The sequence below is a fragment of the Belonocnema kinseyi genome, chromosome 5 (genome assembly GCF_010883055.1).
Source record: "Belonocnema kinseyi isolate 2016_QV_RU_SX_M_011 chromosome 5, B_treatae_v1, whole genome shotgun sequence".
NCBI lineage: Eukaryota > Metazoa > Arthropoda > Insecta > Hymenoptera > Cynipidae > Belonocnema > Belonocnema kinseyi.
In genome coordinates, this window is record NC_046661.1 from 119,314,645 (window position 1) to 119,335,118 (window position 20,474).

General features: G+C 25.9%; 2 protein-coding genes across 4 annotated transcripts; one reads left to right on the forward strand and one right to left on the reverse strand.

The window, feature by feature from the left end:
• The first annotated feature begins 1,488 nt into the window (after positions 1–1,488).
• Positions 1,489–15,297, forward strand: LOC117173420 (ADP-ribosylation factor-like protein 2). Of its 2 annotated transcripts, XM_033361977.1 has the most exons (3): positions 1,489–1,636; positions 8,566–9,055; positions 15,252–15,297. In XM_033361977.1, the coding sequence occupies exons 1-2, from the start codon at positions 1,572–1,574 to the stop codon at positions 9,053–9,055; spliced, it is 555 nt and encodes a 184-aa protein (XP_033217868.1). In that variant the 5' UTR covers positions 1,489–1,571; the 3' UTR covers positions 15,252–15,297. The 2 variants fall into 2 exon arrangements, with proteins under 2 accessions (XP_033217868.1, XP_033217867.1); XM_033361976.1 differs by lacking the exon at positions 15,252–15,297 and having other exon boundaries at positions 8,566–9,217.
• LOC117173419 (leucine-rich repeat-containing protein 74B-like) lies at positions 9,444–17,412 on the reverse strand. Of its 2 annotated transcripts, none has more exons than XM_033361975.1 (6): positions 17,284–17,412; positions 17,056–17,208; positions 16,538–16,960; positions 12,858–13,365; positions 9,756–10,169; positions 9,444–9,690 (listed from the first exon to the last, which is right to left on the reverse strand). In XM_033361975.1, exons 1-6 carry the CDS (start codon positions 17,296–17,298, stop codon positions 9,455–9,457), a joined length of 1,749 nt encoding a protein of 582 aa, XP_033217866.1. In that variant the 5' UTR covers positions 17,299–17,412; the 3' UTR covers positions 9,444–9,454. The 2 variants fall into 2 exon arrangements, with proteins under 2 accessions (XP_033217866.1, XP_033217865.1); XM_033361974.1 differs by having other exon boundaries at positions 17,281–17,412.
• Positions 17,413–20,474: the final 3,062 nt, after the last annotated feature.

The following is a 20,474-nucleotide window of genomic DNA, read 5'->3' on the forward strand; positions in this document are numbered from 1 at the left end:
CACTTAGGAAAAATATACATAAGAAAAATAGCAGATGTTGCACGTCTCCTTGTCGAAGGAATAATAAATTTAGAAGGCTGAATACAATTCAAAATATAAAATAATAAATGGAAATCTTGTAGAAAACTACTTAGATAAAAATTAAATTATAAATAAATTGTAACGACGTAACAAGAGATATTTCGGGTTTCGCTCGTGTAAAATACTACGAATTTTGCCGACGTTTCGTGAACATTTCTGAAAATTTGTCTATGAAAGCCGTTAAACTGCAAAATTAAAATGTTATAACTTGTATACATTGTACATTTGAAAGATATGAAAAAATAAAATCATTTTAAAAAACTTCTGGAATCTGATGAACCATTTTCTATTATCTTGGAACTCGATTTTTTTTTTACCATTTTTCTAAAATCTTTTAAGATTTGAAAAATAGCCTTAAAATCGTTCACATGCTTTTTTGAACATTTTTTAAATCTTTCTAAATATAACTTTTTTAATTAATTTACAAAAGATGTAGTCTGTGTTTTTCTGAGAATTTTTTTTAATATTTTGAAATTTTTTCAGGTTTCAAATTATTTTGGAATCTTTTCGAAACTTCTATATATATATATATATATATCTTAAACTTCCTCGAATTATTTTCCAAATTAATAATTTTTTAATTGTTATTTATCAATGTTTTTTTTCAATCTTTTTGAATATTCTTTTAACATTAGTTTTTAAAACCAAAAAATCATTAAAAACTTTTCCCAGCAGACTTGAGAAGAAATGTTTATTTTCTTAAAACCTTTAAAGATTCTTAAAACAATTAATATATAATTTCTATAAAATCTCAGTTTTAATTTTTACAACATTTTAAAAATAATTTCTGCGTACAAGAGGAAGGCATCCTGTCAGTTGCATGCGGGGCTAAATAATGATTGAGGCCCGGAGATTTTTTTCCTAAAAATATTATTTTCGAATCTTTCTCATAAACGATGAAAGACATCACAAAATAGCAAGCTTTTTTCTTATACAGTTCTTGTTTTGAAAAAAAAGAGGTAATTCCATTTCATATGAAAAGACGATTAGATTATTTAGCCCACATAAAGCCCACATGATTTCTACCTCATATGAGGAAAAAATTAACCAAAAATAGGCAAAAAAGAAACGTTTAAGTTTTTTGTTAAAATCGATTTTTTATATTTCTCAGAAACCTGAAATTTTAATTACCTGAATTCGATCCAACACTATAGAAATTAAAAAAAAAATTGTGTTTTCTTGAAAACTAGATGTCAGAATTCAAGTAATGAGAGATTCTGTGAATTGAAGTATAGAAACTGCGAGACATGAAATGGATTTGCTCATAAAATATGTCTCCAGTTACATTTTCTGTTAAAAACGGGTTTATAGTTCGTTTTCTGTGTTTAAATATTTCGCGCCACATTTGTAGCACCTCTGGTGGCTATAAATATAATCAAGTCGGAAGGCAACCAAATGAAAATGTTGACAAATCGAAAAGTCTTGACGGCTCTAAGAGTAAAATAAATTAAAAATAAACTTGATAATCTGGTAAAGGGAAAGAAATCATCATGGGGCTGTTAACAGTGTTAAAGAAGCTGAAACAAAAAGAAAAAGAAATGAGGATTCTTATGCTGTAAGTAAATGTGTACAACTTGCGAACTGTAATTTCATTATTCAATTGGAGGTTAGATTGCTCAGCTGTGGAAAGTTTTATTAAATTTGGTCACAGAATGTTGATATTGTACATAATTGTTTTCGGATCCATTAATAGAATCGTGTAAAAGTCAAGATTTTTGTATAGTTAGTAACAATTGCTTAATTTTTCTATATACAAAAGACCTAACCTAACTCGATGAATTTAAATTAATTTGTGAACGATTTTTTGGATCTTGGAAGATAATTGTTTATTCTTTATCGCATTTTCATTAAATATTTTAGTACGGACTATTTTTTATAAGAAATTAAAATTAAATATATTGACTGTTGTTTCATAACAATTTTGTGCTAAACAATGTGGCTATTAACGCAAACAAAATTTTGTTTGTATGATTTTTTTTTGACATGTAAAAAAAGACAATTCAACTAAAAACACGAACTTTTAACCAAATATGTTAATCATGAACGAAAAATATAAATTAAAAAAAAAAAGATGAATTTTCAACAAAACATTAGAATTTTAAAACTTACACCAAATAGTTGAATTTTATACTAAAATAAAACATAAGTATTAAACCAAAAATGGAACCATAACTACAAAGTAGTTAGTTTTTTCAAATAAATAATTTAATTTTCAACTGAGAAAGATAAGTTTTTAATTAAAAAATATCCGATTTCATCCAAAAGTGGAAGTTGCATTTTCAAATAAAAAACTTTTTACTAAGAAGCTAATTTTGTGAGTAAATTGTGTATCAATTTTTAACCAAGTATGTTAATTTTCTACTAAAATATTTGAATTTCAAACTAAAAACAAAAATATAAGTTTTAAACCAAAAATGAAACATTTTCATTTTGAAGAACACCCGGAAATTTCTCAAATTTTCAGAAAAAAATCTGTCTAACTTTTACTTCAACAGTTACTTAAATAATTTTTAAGCGTACATTATTCATTTAAAGAATTTTAAAATGCAATTTGAAGACTTAAAAATTCGAAGCGTTTGAAATCGTAAAATTTTTGAGAAAAAAAAACCTTTTAATTGTTCAAATTGATTATCCAGTGAATTTTTAACTAATTTCAAGTTATTGAAATTAATTTTGAAGTGAAGTAAGTTCAAAATAATATTTTCATAACTTAAGGCTTTTGTTAAATTTAAAATATTGTTTAAGTCTAATTTTTTTAAATATTAAATTTTATGATTAAGAAAAATAACATTTGCTTAATATTTATAAATATTTTATTTTTTATGTAAAATCAGTAATTATAAATCAAAGATTTAAGACTAAGCTCTAAACGTTACAATTTCAATTGTTCTGTTAAAAATGTTTATTTTACAAGTAAAATTGTCGAATTTTTATATATAATAAATATTGAACATCTATAATTTAAAAAAAAATTCGAGAAGAGATATTTAGAAGGCCTGAAAAAATTCAAAATTAATTACAAATTTTAAATGAATTCAAATGATTTAAACGCAATGTTTACGCATACTGTCAAATTTAGGCTTTACGTACAGAAATTTCGGTGTAAATAGCTTTGAAAAATTAACTATAAGAGAATGTTTAAAAAGATTTTCAAGATTGTCAAAAACGAATCTGGAAGATTATAAGGAAAGGTTGTTTATTTTGCTATGTTAAAAAAAATTAGGAAGAAACCAAAAGTTTTTAAAATATGCTTAGAAGTTCTGACAAAATTTCAAAAATAATTGAAATTTGAATAAATGTAAGACAGCATGTAGACGTTTAAAGATTTTTAAATAAAATTTTGAAGCTTTTTAAGGACTTTTACACCATTTAAAAAGAAAATAATTTAATTTTTAACTTAAGAAGTGTTCAGTTTATATAAAAAAACTAATCGTTCGATTTGTAATATGTCTATTTAAAATTGCTTAAAATTTTTTGCAGCTAAGTTTTTATTACTTCAAATGGAAAATGTTTAGCTCTCCAGTTCGAATCTTTTTTATCGTAAAAAATGTTTGCCGATCGATAAATGAACGAATTTTCGACCACTCAAATTGAATAAAAAAAATTTTAACAAAAAGACTGAATCCGCAGTCAAAAAGATGAAATTTTCAAAACGGAAGATTAATTTTCTACCAGAAGTGACAAATTTTTAACAAGATGCATCAATTTTCCACCAAACAGTTTAATTTTCAACCAAAATTGGAATAGTTACATTTTTAGCTCAAAAACTTAATTTTCAACAAGAAAGATGAATTCTCTACCAGTTAAAATTAACAGAAACAAGATAAATTTTCCACAGAATAGTTCAATTTTTCACACGATACTATTCCCAACAAAAGGTAATTTTTTTCGAAACGGTTGTATTTTTTACCCAAAAATATGGTATCTACGAAGATATGATTTTCAAAAAAAAAAAAAAAAAAAAAAAACCATTTCTACAAGACAACTAATGTTTAAAAAGGTTATTTTTTGACTATATAGTTTAATTCTTTGTCAAATCGTTGAATTTTCAAGCCAAAGAGACGAATTTTCTACAAATGCAGTATAGTTTTAAAACCAAAAGGTTGAATCCTCAAAGTAACCTTTAATAAATAAGAGTAGATTTTTTATTTTATTTTTGTTTATTTAATTTTTATGTTAACGAAAACAGCGAAGAAATTGTTGATTTTTTAAATTTAACTTTTTATCTCCTAGATTATGAATTTTTCTTATACTGTTTGAAAACATAGATTATATGCACAGACGTATGAGAAAGAAAAAAAATGGTGAACTTGTAAAGTCAATTGTCATAAACGAATTTTATTAACAAATAATCGGCATTAGGAGTTATTCACCTTCAAAGTATATTTCTGCTCTAAAATTCCTCTAAAATGCATTGTTAGGATAATATTTGGCCATTAAAATTTAAGTTTCAATTTTACTAATTAATTTTACAAACAAATGATATAAACAAATGTACATCGCAGACATTTATAGGCAGAAACAAATCTATTTTTCTTCTATTCTTGTTCTACTTTTATTACCAATTATGTTTTGTGAAAAAAATGTTACCATACATTAATATTTGTTTATTTTATGCTCAAATGCACATTTTAGGCGTTTTTAAGGGAAAAGAAATCAGTTTTTCTTGTAAACTTGTTCCAATTATATTTCTAATGACGTTTTCTTAAATTTGTTGTATAAATTAATATTGGTTTGTAACATAAACAAATTATATAAACAAATACATGATTTGGCCGTTTTTAAGCGAAAAGAAATCGTTTTTTTCTGAGCGTGCAGAAATTATATTGCCAATAATTTTTTCTAAACAAAAATTTGTATACATTAATATTCGTTTATTTCATAAATAAATTATAGGAACAACCGCAAATATAAGGCGTTTTTTAGAAGAAAGAAATAGTTTTCTCTTATATAATTCTTCAAGTTATATTAAAAATTCTGTTTGCAGAGAATATTTTGGCATTTTAGGCTATTTGTTCATTTTTTAAATTAATTATATGAACAAATGTGAATTTTACGCATTTAGGGACAAAAAGAAAGCGTTTTTCATGGTATTCATGTTGAGATAATAAAACAATGGGTCTATAGAATATCAGTGGTCATATGATTTCAACAAGATCAGAAGAAAAAACTATTTTTCTCGCTTGAAATAGTTTTGTATGTGAATTTGCTTATAAAATAAACAAATATTAATGCATAGCTAGTGTTTTTCAAAGAACATAATTGGAAATATAATTGCAACATTCAATCTTAAATTTTAATGGGCACGTATCATGTTAACGATGAAAGCAAGAAATTTCAGAACAGAATTTAGAGCAGTTTCTTAAAGATCGGTAAAACACTTGAAAATTATGCAAATGGAATGTTTAATTTCGATAACAAATTAGGAAAGTTATATACTTTTGAAAATTTCGAAAATGTTCAGAAGCATAAAAAATTTCTGATAGATTAGGAAATTTCATTACAATTATTCACTAGACATCAAATATATTTAGAAATTATTTCAGTTAAATTTTTTGATTAGACCAAAATTCAAAAAGTTACATTCAAAATTTGAAATAAAAAAATCTTATGAGTCTTCGAATTTTTTGTCGAATTTTTTAGTACAAATACTTGCAATGACTAGATATAAAACATGTATTTCGAAACTATTCTCATAAAATGTTCTTAATTAGACAAAAAATTTAAAATTTTGATAATTTTCAGAAATATGCAATTTTTATTTTTAAGTGATACGCCAGATTAGGCGTTTATTTTAGTTGATTTTAACCAAATTTACAAATTATTTTAATGGCATTTTTCAACTGGACACAAATTATCAAGCGCGAATTTCGTAATGGGAATATAATCGATAAAGCCGTAGGTGCTTTGAGAACCTTCTTTAAAAACAAATGGGACAAACATGTTCAGTTCTAATTTATGGCTGTAGTTCCTCAAAAGTTTAAATCATAGTTTTTTTTATTTAAGTTATAATACTTGTATTTGAAAATATGTAGTTAAAGCGTACGCATTAAACGTACACCCGCGTTGGTGGCATTTTTACATTCTCATCCTAATGAGAAGGTATTAGTTTTATCTAAAGTTTCGCATTGTCGGTTTGTATCAAATCTCCACGTTTTGAGGCCCACTGAGTCAGAAAAAAACGTTTTTTACAAAGAATTTTGTCTGTCTGTAGTATGCATTCTGTAGGCATGATAAATTTCGAAAAATTGATCAGATTGGATTCTGTTTTGGCACACTTTTTAAGGCCTAAAAAGAAAGAACGAGTTCATAATCCAGCTATTTTGGATGAAAATTCAAAAAGTGAATGTATTTTCAAAATTTTTGAAACCACATTTTTTCAAGATTTCAAAACTGTATGCATGGTTATTCATAGTACTTAGAAACTCAAACAGTTTATCCACATGACTTTTTCAATAAATAGAAAATTATCAGAATTAGAGCATTTTCAAAATCCAAAAAAAATACTAAAATGAACATTTTAAGCCAAACAACGCATGATCTGAAAAAAAATCAAGAAAAGAAAAACGTTGATTTTGGAAAGCCCTACAAGATTCCAAATTTTATCGGAACAAAAATAATTAAAAATTCCATTTTTCGGTCAAACTATGCAAGACACGATAAAATTGAATAAGCTAAAATTTCGCACCCTGAAAAGACCTATAATTTTGTAATGAATCACTTTTCGATAGGATGCGTAGTTTTTGTTTTTAGTCGTAAAAAACAACATTAAAAATTTTTTGGACGAACGGAAGAAGCTACGAAAAAAATGAGACAAAACTTGTTTATCCTAAAAAGATTGATAAATTTATTATTAATTATTTTTCGATAGGACAAGTAGATTTTCTTTCAATCGTAAAACATAAGATTAAAAATAAACAAATTAAATTTTTGGAAAAAGGACAGAAAAGACGAAAGAGGGCATAAGATCCTATACAGGACCCTATATAGGTTTCTGTATTAGACCCTATGCAGATACGCATTAGTTTTTCTTTAATCCTAAAAAAACAAAATAAAATAAATTATAAAAACAAGGAAATGAGAATTAGTATGATTCAATTTTTATGTATATTATGAATTGTAATGATATAAATTTATTGAAATGATACATGTTCAGGCGCAGCTTAGAATACAATTTAAAGCAAAATAAGAAACAAATATTAAAATAATCATGATAAAAACAATTTTTGCTTTATTTTTCTATATTTAAATAAGCAATTCCAGTGAGAGTTACATAAAAAATGTATATTTGATATAAAAGTGTTGCGTATAATGTAGATAGAAAAGTTGATATTTTGGACAAAGTCGAGTGCGAAGCACGAAATACGTGATGAGAATGTGTTCGTTAAAGCCGAAAGAGTTTGTACTTTGAATCGATGTTTTCGGAAAGTATTAGTTATATATTATTAGCAGTTATCTGATGTATTTCCATATTAAAATTTAAGAAATTTAAATTTAATTAAAATCCAAATTGAAAAATCCTATTTAACGTCCAATAATGAAATTGATGCAAACTCCTGTTAAAAAAAAAAACCAAGAATCCAACGACATTGAAAATAAAAATAAATAAAAAAATAAAATTGCGTTTCGGTACTCGAAACTTATCAAGGAAAGACAAATTTAATAGGTAGACATAGGGTGGTTTCGCGATTTTAGATAGAATAATTTTTTAATACATCATTTTAATTTGAATCGAAGGTGCTTTATAATTTTTTTCTTCTTTTGTGTCGTTCAGCAGAAAAAAATTATTAAAAATTGAAGGCGGTAAAACACTTGTTCAAATTGGTGTCACGTGGATGTCACGTGAATCAGAGGTTCTCGTAATTATCTATCAATGTGACGCTGCGAAACTCATGATAAAGCGGTTAGGCCACGGTCTGCTGTCACATTTAAGTACTTTTTAAATGAATTCTTGATACAAAAGTTTTGGTTTTAAATGTTTTTCCATTGTTTATAATGTTTTTTAAACAATATTTTGCGACTTTAATTTTCGATGTGCACATAACCAAAAGAAAACAACTGTACAGAAAAAGATATTTGAGAATCACTGACACGTGAGTTGTGATTGGTGGAAAATCCGACCCCTTTGACGTCAAAGGGGCCCTCCAATCGATATCGTGATAGAAAATTCATATCTTAATATTACATTGAAAATAGTAAACAATATGTAAAAAATATTTTATGGGCGTTTTTATCATTAGAATTTTATATACTATAAGATCCATGTATTGGAAAAATGATATCTGATTTTGAAAACAACCCTATTGACAGCACCCATGAACCAGTGCTCTCTCTTTTATACTTGAGAATCGAAAAATCCATATTTTAAGTAGTAGAACTTACAAGTAAAGTGATCAATTATTTAAATATTGACGCCCTCTAATTATTTTGATAGCGGTCTATAAATTTGTCTATAAATTATGAAATAAATAATTTTAATTTCAGGGGCTTAGACAACGCAGGTAAAACAACAGTCTTAAAAAGAATAAATGGGGAGCCGATAGACACGATTTCACCCACGCTTGGTTTTAACATCAAAACCTTAGAACATCGAGGCTATAAATTAAACATATGGGATGTTGGTGGTCAAAAATCATTAAGATCCTATTGGCGAAATTACTTCGAATGTACCGATGGTCTTATTTGGGTTGTTGACAGTGCAGATCGAAGAAGACTTGAGGATTGTAAAGTTGAATTGCACAAACTTCTACAGGAAGAGAGACTCGAAGGTGCTAGTTTATTAGTTTTTGCTAATAAGCAAGATTTGCCCGGGGCCCTTTCAGCGCCCGAAATCGCCGAAGTTTTGGAATTGCCAAATATTAAGTCTCACCATTGGCAAATTTTCAAATGTTCGGCTGTTACTGCTGAAAATTTAGTGGAGGGCATCGATTGGATTCTTAACGACATAGCAGCCAGGATATTTTATTTGGACTGAGTAAAATTTTTTATTTTTAATCCTTCAATTAATTTTATTTCCACAGGAAAATGATTTATTAAAATTTCTTAATATTTTTTTTAATGAACTATAAAGTATGCCGACTATTTCTTTAATTTGAAGAACTTGTAAAGAGTTAAATAAAGCCTTTGTATTTTTTTGGGAAACTAGGATTTAGAATTTTTAATGATCTTCGAAGTTCTCTAGATTTTCTTCAAATTCATCTTCTTGAGGCAAATTTTCGAAAGTTGATGTCTATAATAAAAGAAAAATCATGTTAGATATGTTGAAATTATATAAATAATTGCTTTAGGATTAGGATTAATTTCTTAAAAATTGAATAAACTTATTTTTAGGATAAACAATTTCAGATTAATTTAACCTGTGTCGTTTTTGGTTTTAGGTTTTTTTCGTCTCTTTTTCTCTTCTTATCTTTGTTGCCTTTTTTTTATCTTTCTTAATTTTCTTCTCTTTTTCTGGTGGTAATTGAGTGTCCGGATATTCCTTCAAATAAAAGGCTTTCAGTTCTCTCTGATCGACAAGGTTCTTTCCTATCGAAAAAGCTTTAGCGATTGCTTTTATCAAAGTGTCTGACAGTTTCAATTTAAAAGTTTTCACCAATTCTGCAAATTTGTCTGAAAGTAGAACAAAAATTAGTCTTTACTTTAAATGTAATATTTTATATATTTTGCAGACTTGCCAGTTGAAATAAGACCGTTTTCTAACGAGAGAATAAAATGCCCGAATTCTTTTCTCTCCTTCTTTTTCTTGGTATTCATCGCTTCGAAGTTGGCTCGTTTCAAAAAGATTTTTTTTTCATTTGGACCGACGAGTTTAAAGTTACCAAGAATTCCGCCTAATTTGATATTTAACCAGGGTTTTGTGTTTTCAATGTTTTGCAATATTGCTAAAACGTTCTTTTTTACCCAAATGTTTTCCAAGTCCAAGAAATAAATTCTACTTGCAGGTGCCTTCCCGAAAGTGAGGGACTGAATAAGTTCGGAAGCTCCTGCGGCTTTCAGAGGATTATTACCGATATGAAATTCCTGCAAGTTGTAATTTTTCGAGAGAACTTTGGCTATTTCCTGAGCGTCGATGTCATTGAATCTGTTTCCTTTTGAAATGTGGAAAAATGCTCTTAGTTGACATCAGGGTGATTTTTAGTTAAACTTGATGGATTTTTTAAAGAATTTTTTTCCTCTGGCCCCCGATTATTTTGTTTCAATTTCCAAAAAAATTATCAAAATTCATTGGAATTCGCACATTAAATAAATTGCAGTAATTCGTGAAGAAATTTAATATGAATTTAACTTTTCGCGAAAAAAAAACCTGGCGAGTGAAAAAAGAAACTAGTTAACAACCATTTTTTTAAAAGGCAGGGAGTTTTATTGGTCAGGAAAAAGTCAGGGTTTTAGAAAAAAAATCTTGAAAAATTCAGGGAATTTTTATAACTTTGAATAAATGCCAAGCAGAATAAATTTGAAATTTTTCCATTTTTATTTTAAATTGTTTTGTTCCATTTATAAAAGATTCTAGATTGAAAATGATACAATTTTAAGATTCTGCTTGTTTTTTAATTTGTCTTTTCTAATTGGAATTCACCTGTTTTTGTAGAAACTCCATCTTTCTTGGATAAACAACACTGTTTGATTGAAAATTCTACAATATTGTTAAAAATTCGTCCTTTTTAATTAAAAAATTCATCTATTTTAGTAAAAAAATTACTTTTTGTTTAAAATTCATTTTTTAGTGTCGAAAAAACAACTGAAGTTTTTTTTGGATGAAAATTCAACTATTTTTCTGAAAAATTATCTGCTTAAATAAAAAATTTATCAATTTAGTAGAAATGACATCTTTCTTGGATAATAAGTCATTCCTTTTGTTTGAAAATTCAACAATTTTGTTTAAAAACTAATTTTTTTATGTTGAAAAAAAGTCAGGGAATTTTGTTGGTCAGATATTAATGGTGGAGGAAAATCAAAAATTGGTCAGGAAAAAATGAGAGAATTTAAAAAATGACAAAATACCCTGATAGAATATTCTTGTTCGTAAATTATTTGCCATTTATTTATATTTCTTTTTTGCAGCTACTTTCTGTTTAAAATTATCTTTGTAGTTATAAATTATATTATTTGTTTGAAAATTCAACTATTTTTATTTAAAAAACCTCTTTTTAATTTAAAAATTCATCTATTTTGGTAGGAAATTTACTTTTTGTTTAAAACTCATGTTTTAGAGTTGAAAAGTCAATTCAAATCTTTTTTGGATGAAAATTAAACTATTTTTCTGAAATAAAAAATCCATCTATTTTAGTATAAATTGCATCTTTCTTGGATTAAAATGCAACTGTTTGATTGAAAAGTTAACACATTTTTTTAAGTCACCCTTTTTGGTTCAAAATTCAAGTTAAAAAATTCAAGAAAAAAATTCAGATATATCTGTACTTATTGAAAATTTGTCTTTTTGGGTTTAACATTAATTTAAAACAAAAATGAAATTTGATCTTTTTTTGTTGAAAGATCAATTGTTTCACTTTTTTGAGGAGAATTAATCTTTTTATGTTGAAAATTCAATTATTTTGTTAAAAATTCTAGTGTTTTGATAAAAAGTCATATTTCATGGTAGAAAATTCCTTCTGTTTTGTTAAAAATAAATAAATTTGAAATTTTTAAATTTGTATCAGAAATATTGTTACGGTACGTTTCAATTATTTTTTTTAGAATTTATCAAAGAATAAGTTTCAAACAATAAAATAACTTTTAAAATTTAATGACTTTATGGCACTCTTATAGGTCCTAAAGAATTCCCCATGAGTGACTAATTTGAATTTTACATAATATTGAGACTTATTAATACGTTTCGAATTTTAGTTTCATAAATCATGATTAATCGTCAATTTAATAATATATTGTAATTTGAAAACTAATTTTGATTTGTTTAAACATTACATTTCTTTAAACAAATCGAATTTTTTTGAACTATCTATTTTTTACATTAATTTTATTTTATTTATTTGATGTGTTTTTTATTGGTAAAAAAAAAATTATTTTTGAAAATAAAGTACAGAAAATAAATTTTTTGTTGAAACCAATAATTACAGAAAAATATTGAAATCTCAGGTTAAGTATACGATTAATGATGATTGATGAAAAACAATTTCAGGGTGGCCTCTGGACCTGGAAACCAGAAATTTTTGGAGGTTTTGATTTATAAATTTTTACAAGAAAAATCTATCCCATTGCTTGAATTATCAAATTATATCATTTAATTTAAAATAAGTTTGATTTCAATTTTTTGTTTAATTTTAATTCCAATTGTTAAATTTTCCATTTATGAAATCAATCACAGTACAGTGCGTAATTCCACAATATTTTACTTCAAAAATTTTATACATATTTTAATCCTCAAACCGTACACTCCGGTTTGCAATGTTAATATTAAATATTTAATATATTGCACATATAATAAACAACTAGCATATATCACACATATTTAACATATATATTTAATATATTCGGGGATAATCCGCTGCAGCTGTGCTTGCGTAAATGCGAACAAAATGAAAAACGTCGGGTGCGAATTCGCACCAGTGTACCGTTTGAGGGTTAAGTCTTATTTTTTAAGCGTACATTTTGAATTTAAGAAATTTAAAAATCTAGTTTTGAATAAAACAATGAAAAATATGAAAAAATTTAATAAATCGCAACATTACGTAAAATTCAAAATTTTGAATCAATATTAACCGACTTTGCAGAAATTTGATAATTATTTTTTTGGGTATTCAAACAAAATAGGGAATTACCATTAAGATTCAAAGTTTTTATATTGGAAGGTTTTGAAAGGAAGTTGCAAAGATATGAAGTGCATACGCTTCCAAGTGCATTCCATGACAAATTCACTTTTTCAAGATTTCGGCCGTGCTTCAAGGCACTAAAAATATGATTACAGCTTTCCTCGTCATTCAGCGAATTCCAGGATAAATTAATTTCCGCGAGAGTTTCTGATTTTAAAATCATTGTCCCGAGACTTTTTGCGGATCCTTTGCTAAGATGATTATCACTCAGATCGAGGGTTTTAAGAACTTCGCTAAGATAAACTCCAGTGGAAATATGATAAAAACCCTCGTTGCCGAGTTCACAGTGACTTAAGTTTAGATTCTGAAGAACGGGTGCAGAACTTAGGCCTTCTTCAATTAATTTTGCTCCTTGAGCTCCGATTCGACATCCAGAAAGAATAATAGAGGTCAGGATAGTATTTTTCAGGAGGAGTTCATTTAAGTGATAACAGGCATCAAGTGATAAGAAATTATCCTAGAAAATGGTAAAGTTATTGTTATCGACTACTATTTTTTTTATAGTTGAAGGCGTTTTCTAAATATTGTAAAAAGATATTTTTTAAATTCTTTCTATTTGATATTTTCCTTTCTATTTTTTTCTACCAAATAGTATGATTTTCAACTAAAAAACATAAGTTTTAGACCAAAAATGAAATAGTTAACTTTTCAACCAAAATGGTGAGTTTTCAAACAAGAAGATTTAGTTTCCACTAGAAAATTTTTTTTTCAATAGAATATATAAAGTTCCAACCAAATATTTGAAGTTCTAACTTAAAAAAGAAAAATTTCATACTAAAAGAAAAAAAATTTGCAACAAAATTGTTAGACTTTCAACTAAAAAATCAATTTTTAATTAAAAATAGAATAGTGAACTTTTCAGATAAAAAATTGAATTCGCAACAATATAGTTCAATTTGTAACAGAAGAACTGAATTTTGAACTAAAAAAGAAAACAATTCCAGCCCAAAATGGAATAGTTCAATTTTCTCTTTAAACAATTAATTTTTAACCACAAAAACTTTTTTTTAATAGAATACGTAAATTTTGAGTCATAGAAATGAATTTTCAACTAAAGTAATGAATCTTCAACCAAAAAATTACTTTTTAACAAAGTAGTATAACTTTGAATTGAAAAATATGAGTTTTTAGCAAAAAATTAAATAGTTGCAGTTCCGGCCAAAATATATTCTAGTATTAAATGAAAAACAGTTAAATTCAAACAAAAAGAAGAAAAATTTAATAGTTAACATTCCAACTAAAAAAATATTTTAAAATTAAATAAAAGACCGTTGAATTTAAACAAAAAAGACAATTTTTTAATTAAATGCGTCATTTTTAAGTTCAAAAATGAAATTTTAACTACAAAAACACTAATTTTCAATAATATAGTTAACTTTTAATCAAAAGAAATGAATTTGCATTTAAAAAATTGTAACTAAAAATGAAATAGTTTACTTTCCAGTTAAATAAATAATGTTTAACCAGGAAAACGTAGGTTTGAACGAGATACTTAAATTTTCAACCAAAAATAAGGAATTTTCTACCAAAAGTCAAGTTTTCAACTAAAAATAAATATTTTTTACAAATAAGTTTAATTTTTAGCAAAGTAGTTGAATTTGCAGACAAGAAGAAGAATTTTATAAAACAAAGTTCACTTTTCAAACACATATTTGAATTTGTCAACTAAAGAGATTAATTTTTGAGAAAAGAAAGACGAATTTGGTTAAAATAGTTACATTTTCAACCGAAAAACGATTATTCGACGAAAAAACTTAATTGTTGAGCATCGATAGTAATTTTCAACCAGAGGGCGAATTTTCAACAAATTATGTAATTTTAAATAAAAAATATCAGTTTTAATCAAAAATAAAACAAAATAAAAATAAAAGACAAATTTTCAGCCAAAGAGAAGAAACTTCAACCGATAAAATGTTAATAAAAACCAGTTGAATTCAACCAAACAAAAATGAAGACGATTTTTTTTAAGCAGTTGGTTGTTGAACCCTTAAAGTGCATTGGGGGTGTCTGAAACCCCAAGAAATTTTCAAACTCTTATAAACCATACTTAATTTTAAAAAATTGAGTAAGTGTCGCCATCTAGCTTTAGTTGGAGGCACTAACTATAAGTAATGTCGTTTAGCATACTGCGTCAATTGTCAGTCTACTAGCAGCAGCTGCTGAAAGTAGAGGTAAAAAAATCGTGGGGTGTTTAATACCCAGTGTGCACTTAGTGAAAAAGTAATTTTAGAGCAAATTTTTTTTTTGAAATTTTGTTGATTTTTGTTTATTTTCTAATGCAAGTATATCATATGAAGTGAAATAATTTTTTTTCGATTATTTTATACTTTTTTTTCTTTGTAGATGGCTTATAACTTACGGCAGCGCGTCATGCAAAAGCAGACTGTGGATGTGTTGAATAAAATAGAATTGTTAAAATACATTTATATGTGTCGCTTTTTTCAATTTCTTGTATTTTTATAGTATTGCATGTCAAAATTCCTAAATTTTTATAATAATGAATCGATTTAAAAGCACAAAATCTGATTCATCATTTCATCATAAAATTGACTTTTCAACTGTGCAAATAAATATCTTTTTTGAAAGGACCCATGTTGCAATATTTTTTTTATGAAAGTACACTATTTTAAAAGTATAGTCATACATTTTCAGGTTAAAATAATTGAAATTGCGTGAGTTATGAATTTTTAAGTAAAAAACCCCATTTTTTTACTTTTTTTTTGTTTAATAATTTTTTTAGCAAACTTAAAATAAATAAATGGTTATAAAATCAACTCTACCTTATAAAAGATCCCTTAAATTATATCGAATAATTTTATTGTGACAAAATATTCAATAGGGGTTAAACAATACATGATTAAATACGCTGGGGTCCTGAACACCCACTATGCACTTTACCGTGATTTTTACCATGTATGCACTTTGAGGGTTAAATTGAAAATATGGTTGCTTTTATTTTTCGCTACAAAAAATGAAAACTTGTATTAGAGATCCGACGGCAATTAAAATATTAAATTTTTTCTTTTCAAATTGAATAACAGACACTTTGACTATTATACGATTAAAATATAAACTTTTATTACTAATTTATATAAAAAAAGCTATTTTTCATAAAGGTCAGGAGATTGAAAAAGATAGACGTAAATTTAGTCTGACAGAGATCTCTTTCTGTCATACGGAATAAAATTTATTTAAAAGATAGGATCTCTATCTTATTACATTAATAATGGAAATCAATATTAATTCAAAAATAAACAATCTAAAACTGTTATTGGCTCTAATTTGATATTTTCTAAATTAAACAATTTTTTGTTTAAATATTTGGGATTAAAACTGTTTCCAATTTTGAATTATTGCCTATAAAATAATACACAAAAATTTAAATAGATTCTTTTAAATTATTATTTATGTTTAAATACTTCTAATTCCAAAAGTTAAAATAGATGAAAAAAAATTAGTGAATTTAGGTAGCATAAGATATTGAAATTAAAACTTGCCTCTATCAGAAAACTTGTCTAATTCAATGTTTTTAAAATTAAAATAAATATAATTAGAAATTTTTAATTCAGCAAAGTTAGGATATTGTTATTTTATTTATTTGCAATATTCTGAAATTTAAATTGATTTACCCTTAACTCTAGTATTTCGACCGTATTATTTTCAACAAGAACATGGCAAATTGCCTTGAAAATTCTTGGATCAAAACCATAATATCCCAAATTAATTTCAGTTGTTCGGAACATATCTTTTAAGCAACTGATCGGCCTTAGTTTCATAACTTTAGCTATATCGTTGAATTTTTGGAAATCTTCTGAATAAACTTTGGATTGGGAATGAGCACTCCAAAATGCATCTACAATGCCTGGATCATTTGGAACCGAATATAAATTGTAAACATTTCGTATTTTTAATTGAGAATCACTTATATCAATTTCTCGAAAGCAGAAATGAATGGAACTTTCTTCTGATTTATCTGAGATTTCAATTTCTATTTCTTCAGGTGTTACAATTGTAACACTCGATCTTTCGTCAGTATCGTCTTGTTCATCTATCTAAAAAATTGTTTTTATGTAGTACATATTAACATTTCATTTTATTAATTTGAGCAATATAGCGCATTTAAAAAAAATCTTTGTACGTCAGTTACTTCGACATTTTCTGTTTCTTCTTCGTCTCTCAATGAGAAATGCTGTTCATACTCATTGGAGAAATCGAAAGTACAATTTTTCCATTCACTTTGCTTATCGAAGTCAATAAATGCTGGATTTCGATCATCTTTTTCACTCAGGTTATCTAAAATCTAAAAAAATCAGTACTTAAATAATTTAGCTGATTAGATTGTGATCTTTTTTAAAAGTTGTAAAAGAGTAACCACTTCAGAGTTTGTCATATTTTCTTTGCTTATACACACTAGTTTTAATAATTTAAACAACGAAAATAATTTAGTAAACACTATCAAAACCAACTGGAGACATTTTAAATTTATTATGTGTAAAAATTGTGTACAATAAATGACAAGAGTGACAACTGAAACACCTAACATGACATAACGGCTCTGAAATTTGGCTAAGTAACACTGCGATGCAAGTGAGAGCAGTCAAGCAGTGTCCTTGAGGTTACGAGGCGAGATGTCAGGACGAAAGGTAAAGGATTTGTTTAAATTCTCATTTTTCATATTATTCTTATCGAGAATGGTATTCAATTTGTGTAAAATTAGACATATAAATTATTACATATATTTATTTACATTTTTTTTGCCAATTTTGAATTTTATTTTTAAACTTCGCGCGAAACATACTACTTGAGCTATTTTGGATGCGCTTGAAGTCACCTTCAGCAGAAGTTAATTACATTTTTTAAAATTTTTTAACGCTGCAAAAAAAGTATTGCGATTACTCCGTGAGTTTTTAATGGAAATTTTAACGTAGAATCCGAATTTAAACAGTTTAAAAGTTGATCTTGCTGTTTTTTTTTTAGTTTTTTAAAGAAGGAACCGAAGGAGGACTCAGTGGGGTCTTTAGGGGTACTTTGCAGAGATTCCTTTCGGTTTCTTTGGTCTGCTAGAGATCAATTAATTTTATTTTCAACAAAAAATTTTTTAAACCAAAATGATGAATATTGAACTATTTAAGTTTATTAAGTTAAGTTTCCAACCAAAAAAACGGAACTTTCAAACAAGAATATTTCAATACCAGCCTTCAACAAAGAAAATTAATTTCTACCAAAAAAGTCGATTTTTAAATCAAATACATGAAGTTTCAACTAAACGCCAAATTTTCAACCAAATCGATGAATTTTGAACTGAAAAATTCAATGGTTAACCAAAAATGGAAAAGAGCATTTTTCAATTAAAGAAATTAATTTTTTTATTTGTGTGTGTGCGTGCGTGTGTGTGTGTGTGTGTGTCAAGCAAAGTGATGAATTTTAAACAAAAAAGAGAAATTCTTGACTAAAATGATGAATATTTTACTTGAATACTTTAGTTTTCACCCAAAAATATGTATTTCCGGAAAAGAATATTAATTGTTGAACAAGAGGATTAATTTTATACCAAAAAAGTAGTTTTTTTCAACCAAATCGTTGAATTTTTAACTAGTAAAATTCAGTTTTCCACCAAAAATATAATAGTTTAATTCTCAGTTAAATAAATTAATAATAAAAAATGCAACCATAGTGATGAATTTAAAAAAAAAGCATCTTTAATTGGAATAGATGAATTTTAAACCAAAAAAAATTTTTTTTAACCAAAGTGATGAATTATTAACTGGAATGCTTGAGTTTTTAGTCAAAAATATGAATTTACAAAAAATAATATTAATTTTCAAACAAGAAAATTAATTTAGTACAAATAAGGTCGACTTTTCGAAAAAATATAAATGAATTTTCAATAAAATATTTTAATATTTAGCAAAATTGTGGAATTTTCAAATAAAAAGACAAATTTTCAGGCAAAACGTTGAATTTTGAACTAATAATTCAATTTTCAACGAAAAATGGAATGGTTTAATTATTAAAGAATTTAATTTTCAACAAGAAAAAAATGTTCACCTAAGTGATAGGTTTTCAACTAAAATGAAGAATCTTCATCTTCAATAGATGAATTTTAAACAAAAAAGAGAAATTTTTGACTAAAGTGATAAATATTTTACTTGAATACTTGAGTTTTCACCAAAAAATATGAATTTCCGGAAAAGAATATTAATTGTCGAACAACAGGATTAATTTTGTGCCAAAAAAGTCATTCTTTCAACCAAATCGTTGAATTTTTAACTAAAAAAAGTAAAATTTAAGTAAAATTAAATTACAATTTAATTACAATTTAAGTAAAATTCAGTTTTCAACCAAAAATAGAATAGTTTAATTTTGAGTTAAATAAATTAATAATAAAAAAATGTAACCAATGTGATGAATTTTTGACGAGAACAAAGTATCTTCAATTGGAAGAAATGAATTTTAAACCAAAAACATAAATTTTTAACTAAAATGATGAATATTTTACTGGAATACTTTAGTTTTCAACGAAAAGATGAATTTTCAAACAAAACGATTCATTTTCTACAAAAGGTTGGATTTCTCAACAAAATAGTTGGATTTTCAAGTAAATAGATAAACTTGCCACCAAATCGATCAATTTTGATGTAAAAATTAAATTTACAACCAAAAATGGTAAAGCTTAATTATCCATTAAAAAATTAATTAAAAGAAAATGTCAACCTGAGTGATGAATTTTCAAGTAAAATAAAGAATCTTTATCTTCAATAGATGGACTTTAAATAAAAAAGATAAATTTTTAATACAAAGTAAATCAATTTTCAACCAAATCGTTGAATTTTGAACTAATAAAGTTCAATTTCCAACTAAAAATGGAATAATTGAATTTTTAGTTAAATTAATCAAGAATAAACAAAAAAATCAACCAGTCATGCATTTTCATCCAAAATGAAGAATCTTTAATTGGGCTAGATGACTTTTAAACCAAAAACATAAATTTTTAACTAAAATAATGAATATTTTACTGGAACACTTGTGTTTTCAACCGAAAAGATAAATTGTTAAAGAAAACAATATTGATTTTATACAAAAAGCTTGAATTTTGAAGAAAAAATTCAATTTTCTACGAAAAATGGAACTGCTTAATTTTTAGTTAAAAAATAAGTTTTTAACTAAAATGAAGAGGCTTCTACAGGAATAGATTATTTTTAAATAAAAAAGATTAATTTTCATCTGAAATGATGAGTATTTACTGGAATTAAAATTTTAAGAAAAAATATGAATTTTCAAAAAAAAAAAAAAAATCTAAAAGGTACTGAATTAAAAATTTCTTAATTTGAACATATATTCAAAATTGCTTAATTTTGAATGCATTCATTTTGAATAATTTAAATTTTTGTTAACTAATTTTTAATTGTTCAAATAGATGAAAATTATATGAAAAATTCGCTGAACAAGAATATCTATTGTAACATACCAGGTGTATACGTATGAAACCGGTATTGCCATCTAGCGGCCAGTAGGCACACTTGTAGGCACTGTCGGAACTTACCATTTGTGCTAATTGGCGTATTG

What these genes read in the sequence shown, in the direction of transcription:
- LOC117173420 (XM_033361977.1), top strand. Translation starts at nt 1,572, where the DNA reads ATGGGGCTGTTAACAGTGTTAAAGAAGCTGAAACAAAAAGAAAAAGAA. An exon ending in GAAATGAGGATTCTTATGCT is followed by an intron (nt 1,637 to 8,565) that starts GTAAGTAAATGT and finishes TTTTAATTTCAG; the next exon opens with GGGCTTAGACAACGCAGGTA.
- LOC117173419 (XM_033361974.1), bottom strand. An exon ending in AAGAAACAGAAAATGTCGAA is followed by an intron (nt 16,961 to 17,055) that starts GTAACTGACGTA and finishes ACAATTTTTTAG; the next exon opens with ATAGATGAACAAGACGATAC. An exon ending in TCGAAATACTAGAGTTAAGG is followed by an intron (nt 13,366 to 16,537) that starts GTAAATCAATTT and finishes ACCATTTTCTAG; the next exon opens with GATAATTTCTTATCACTTGA.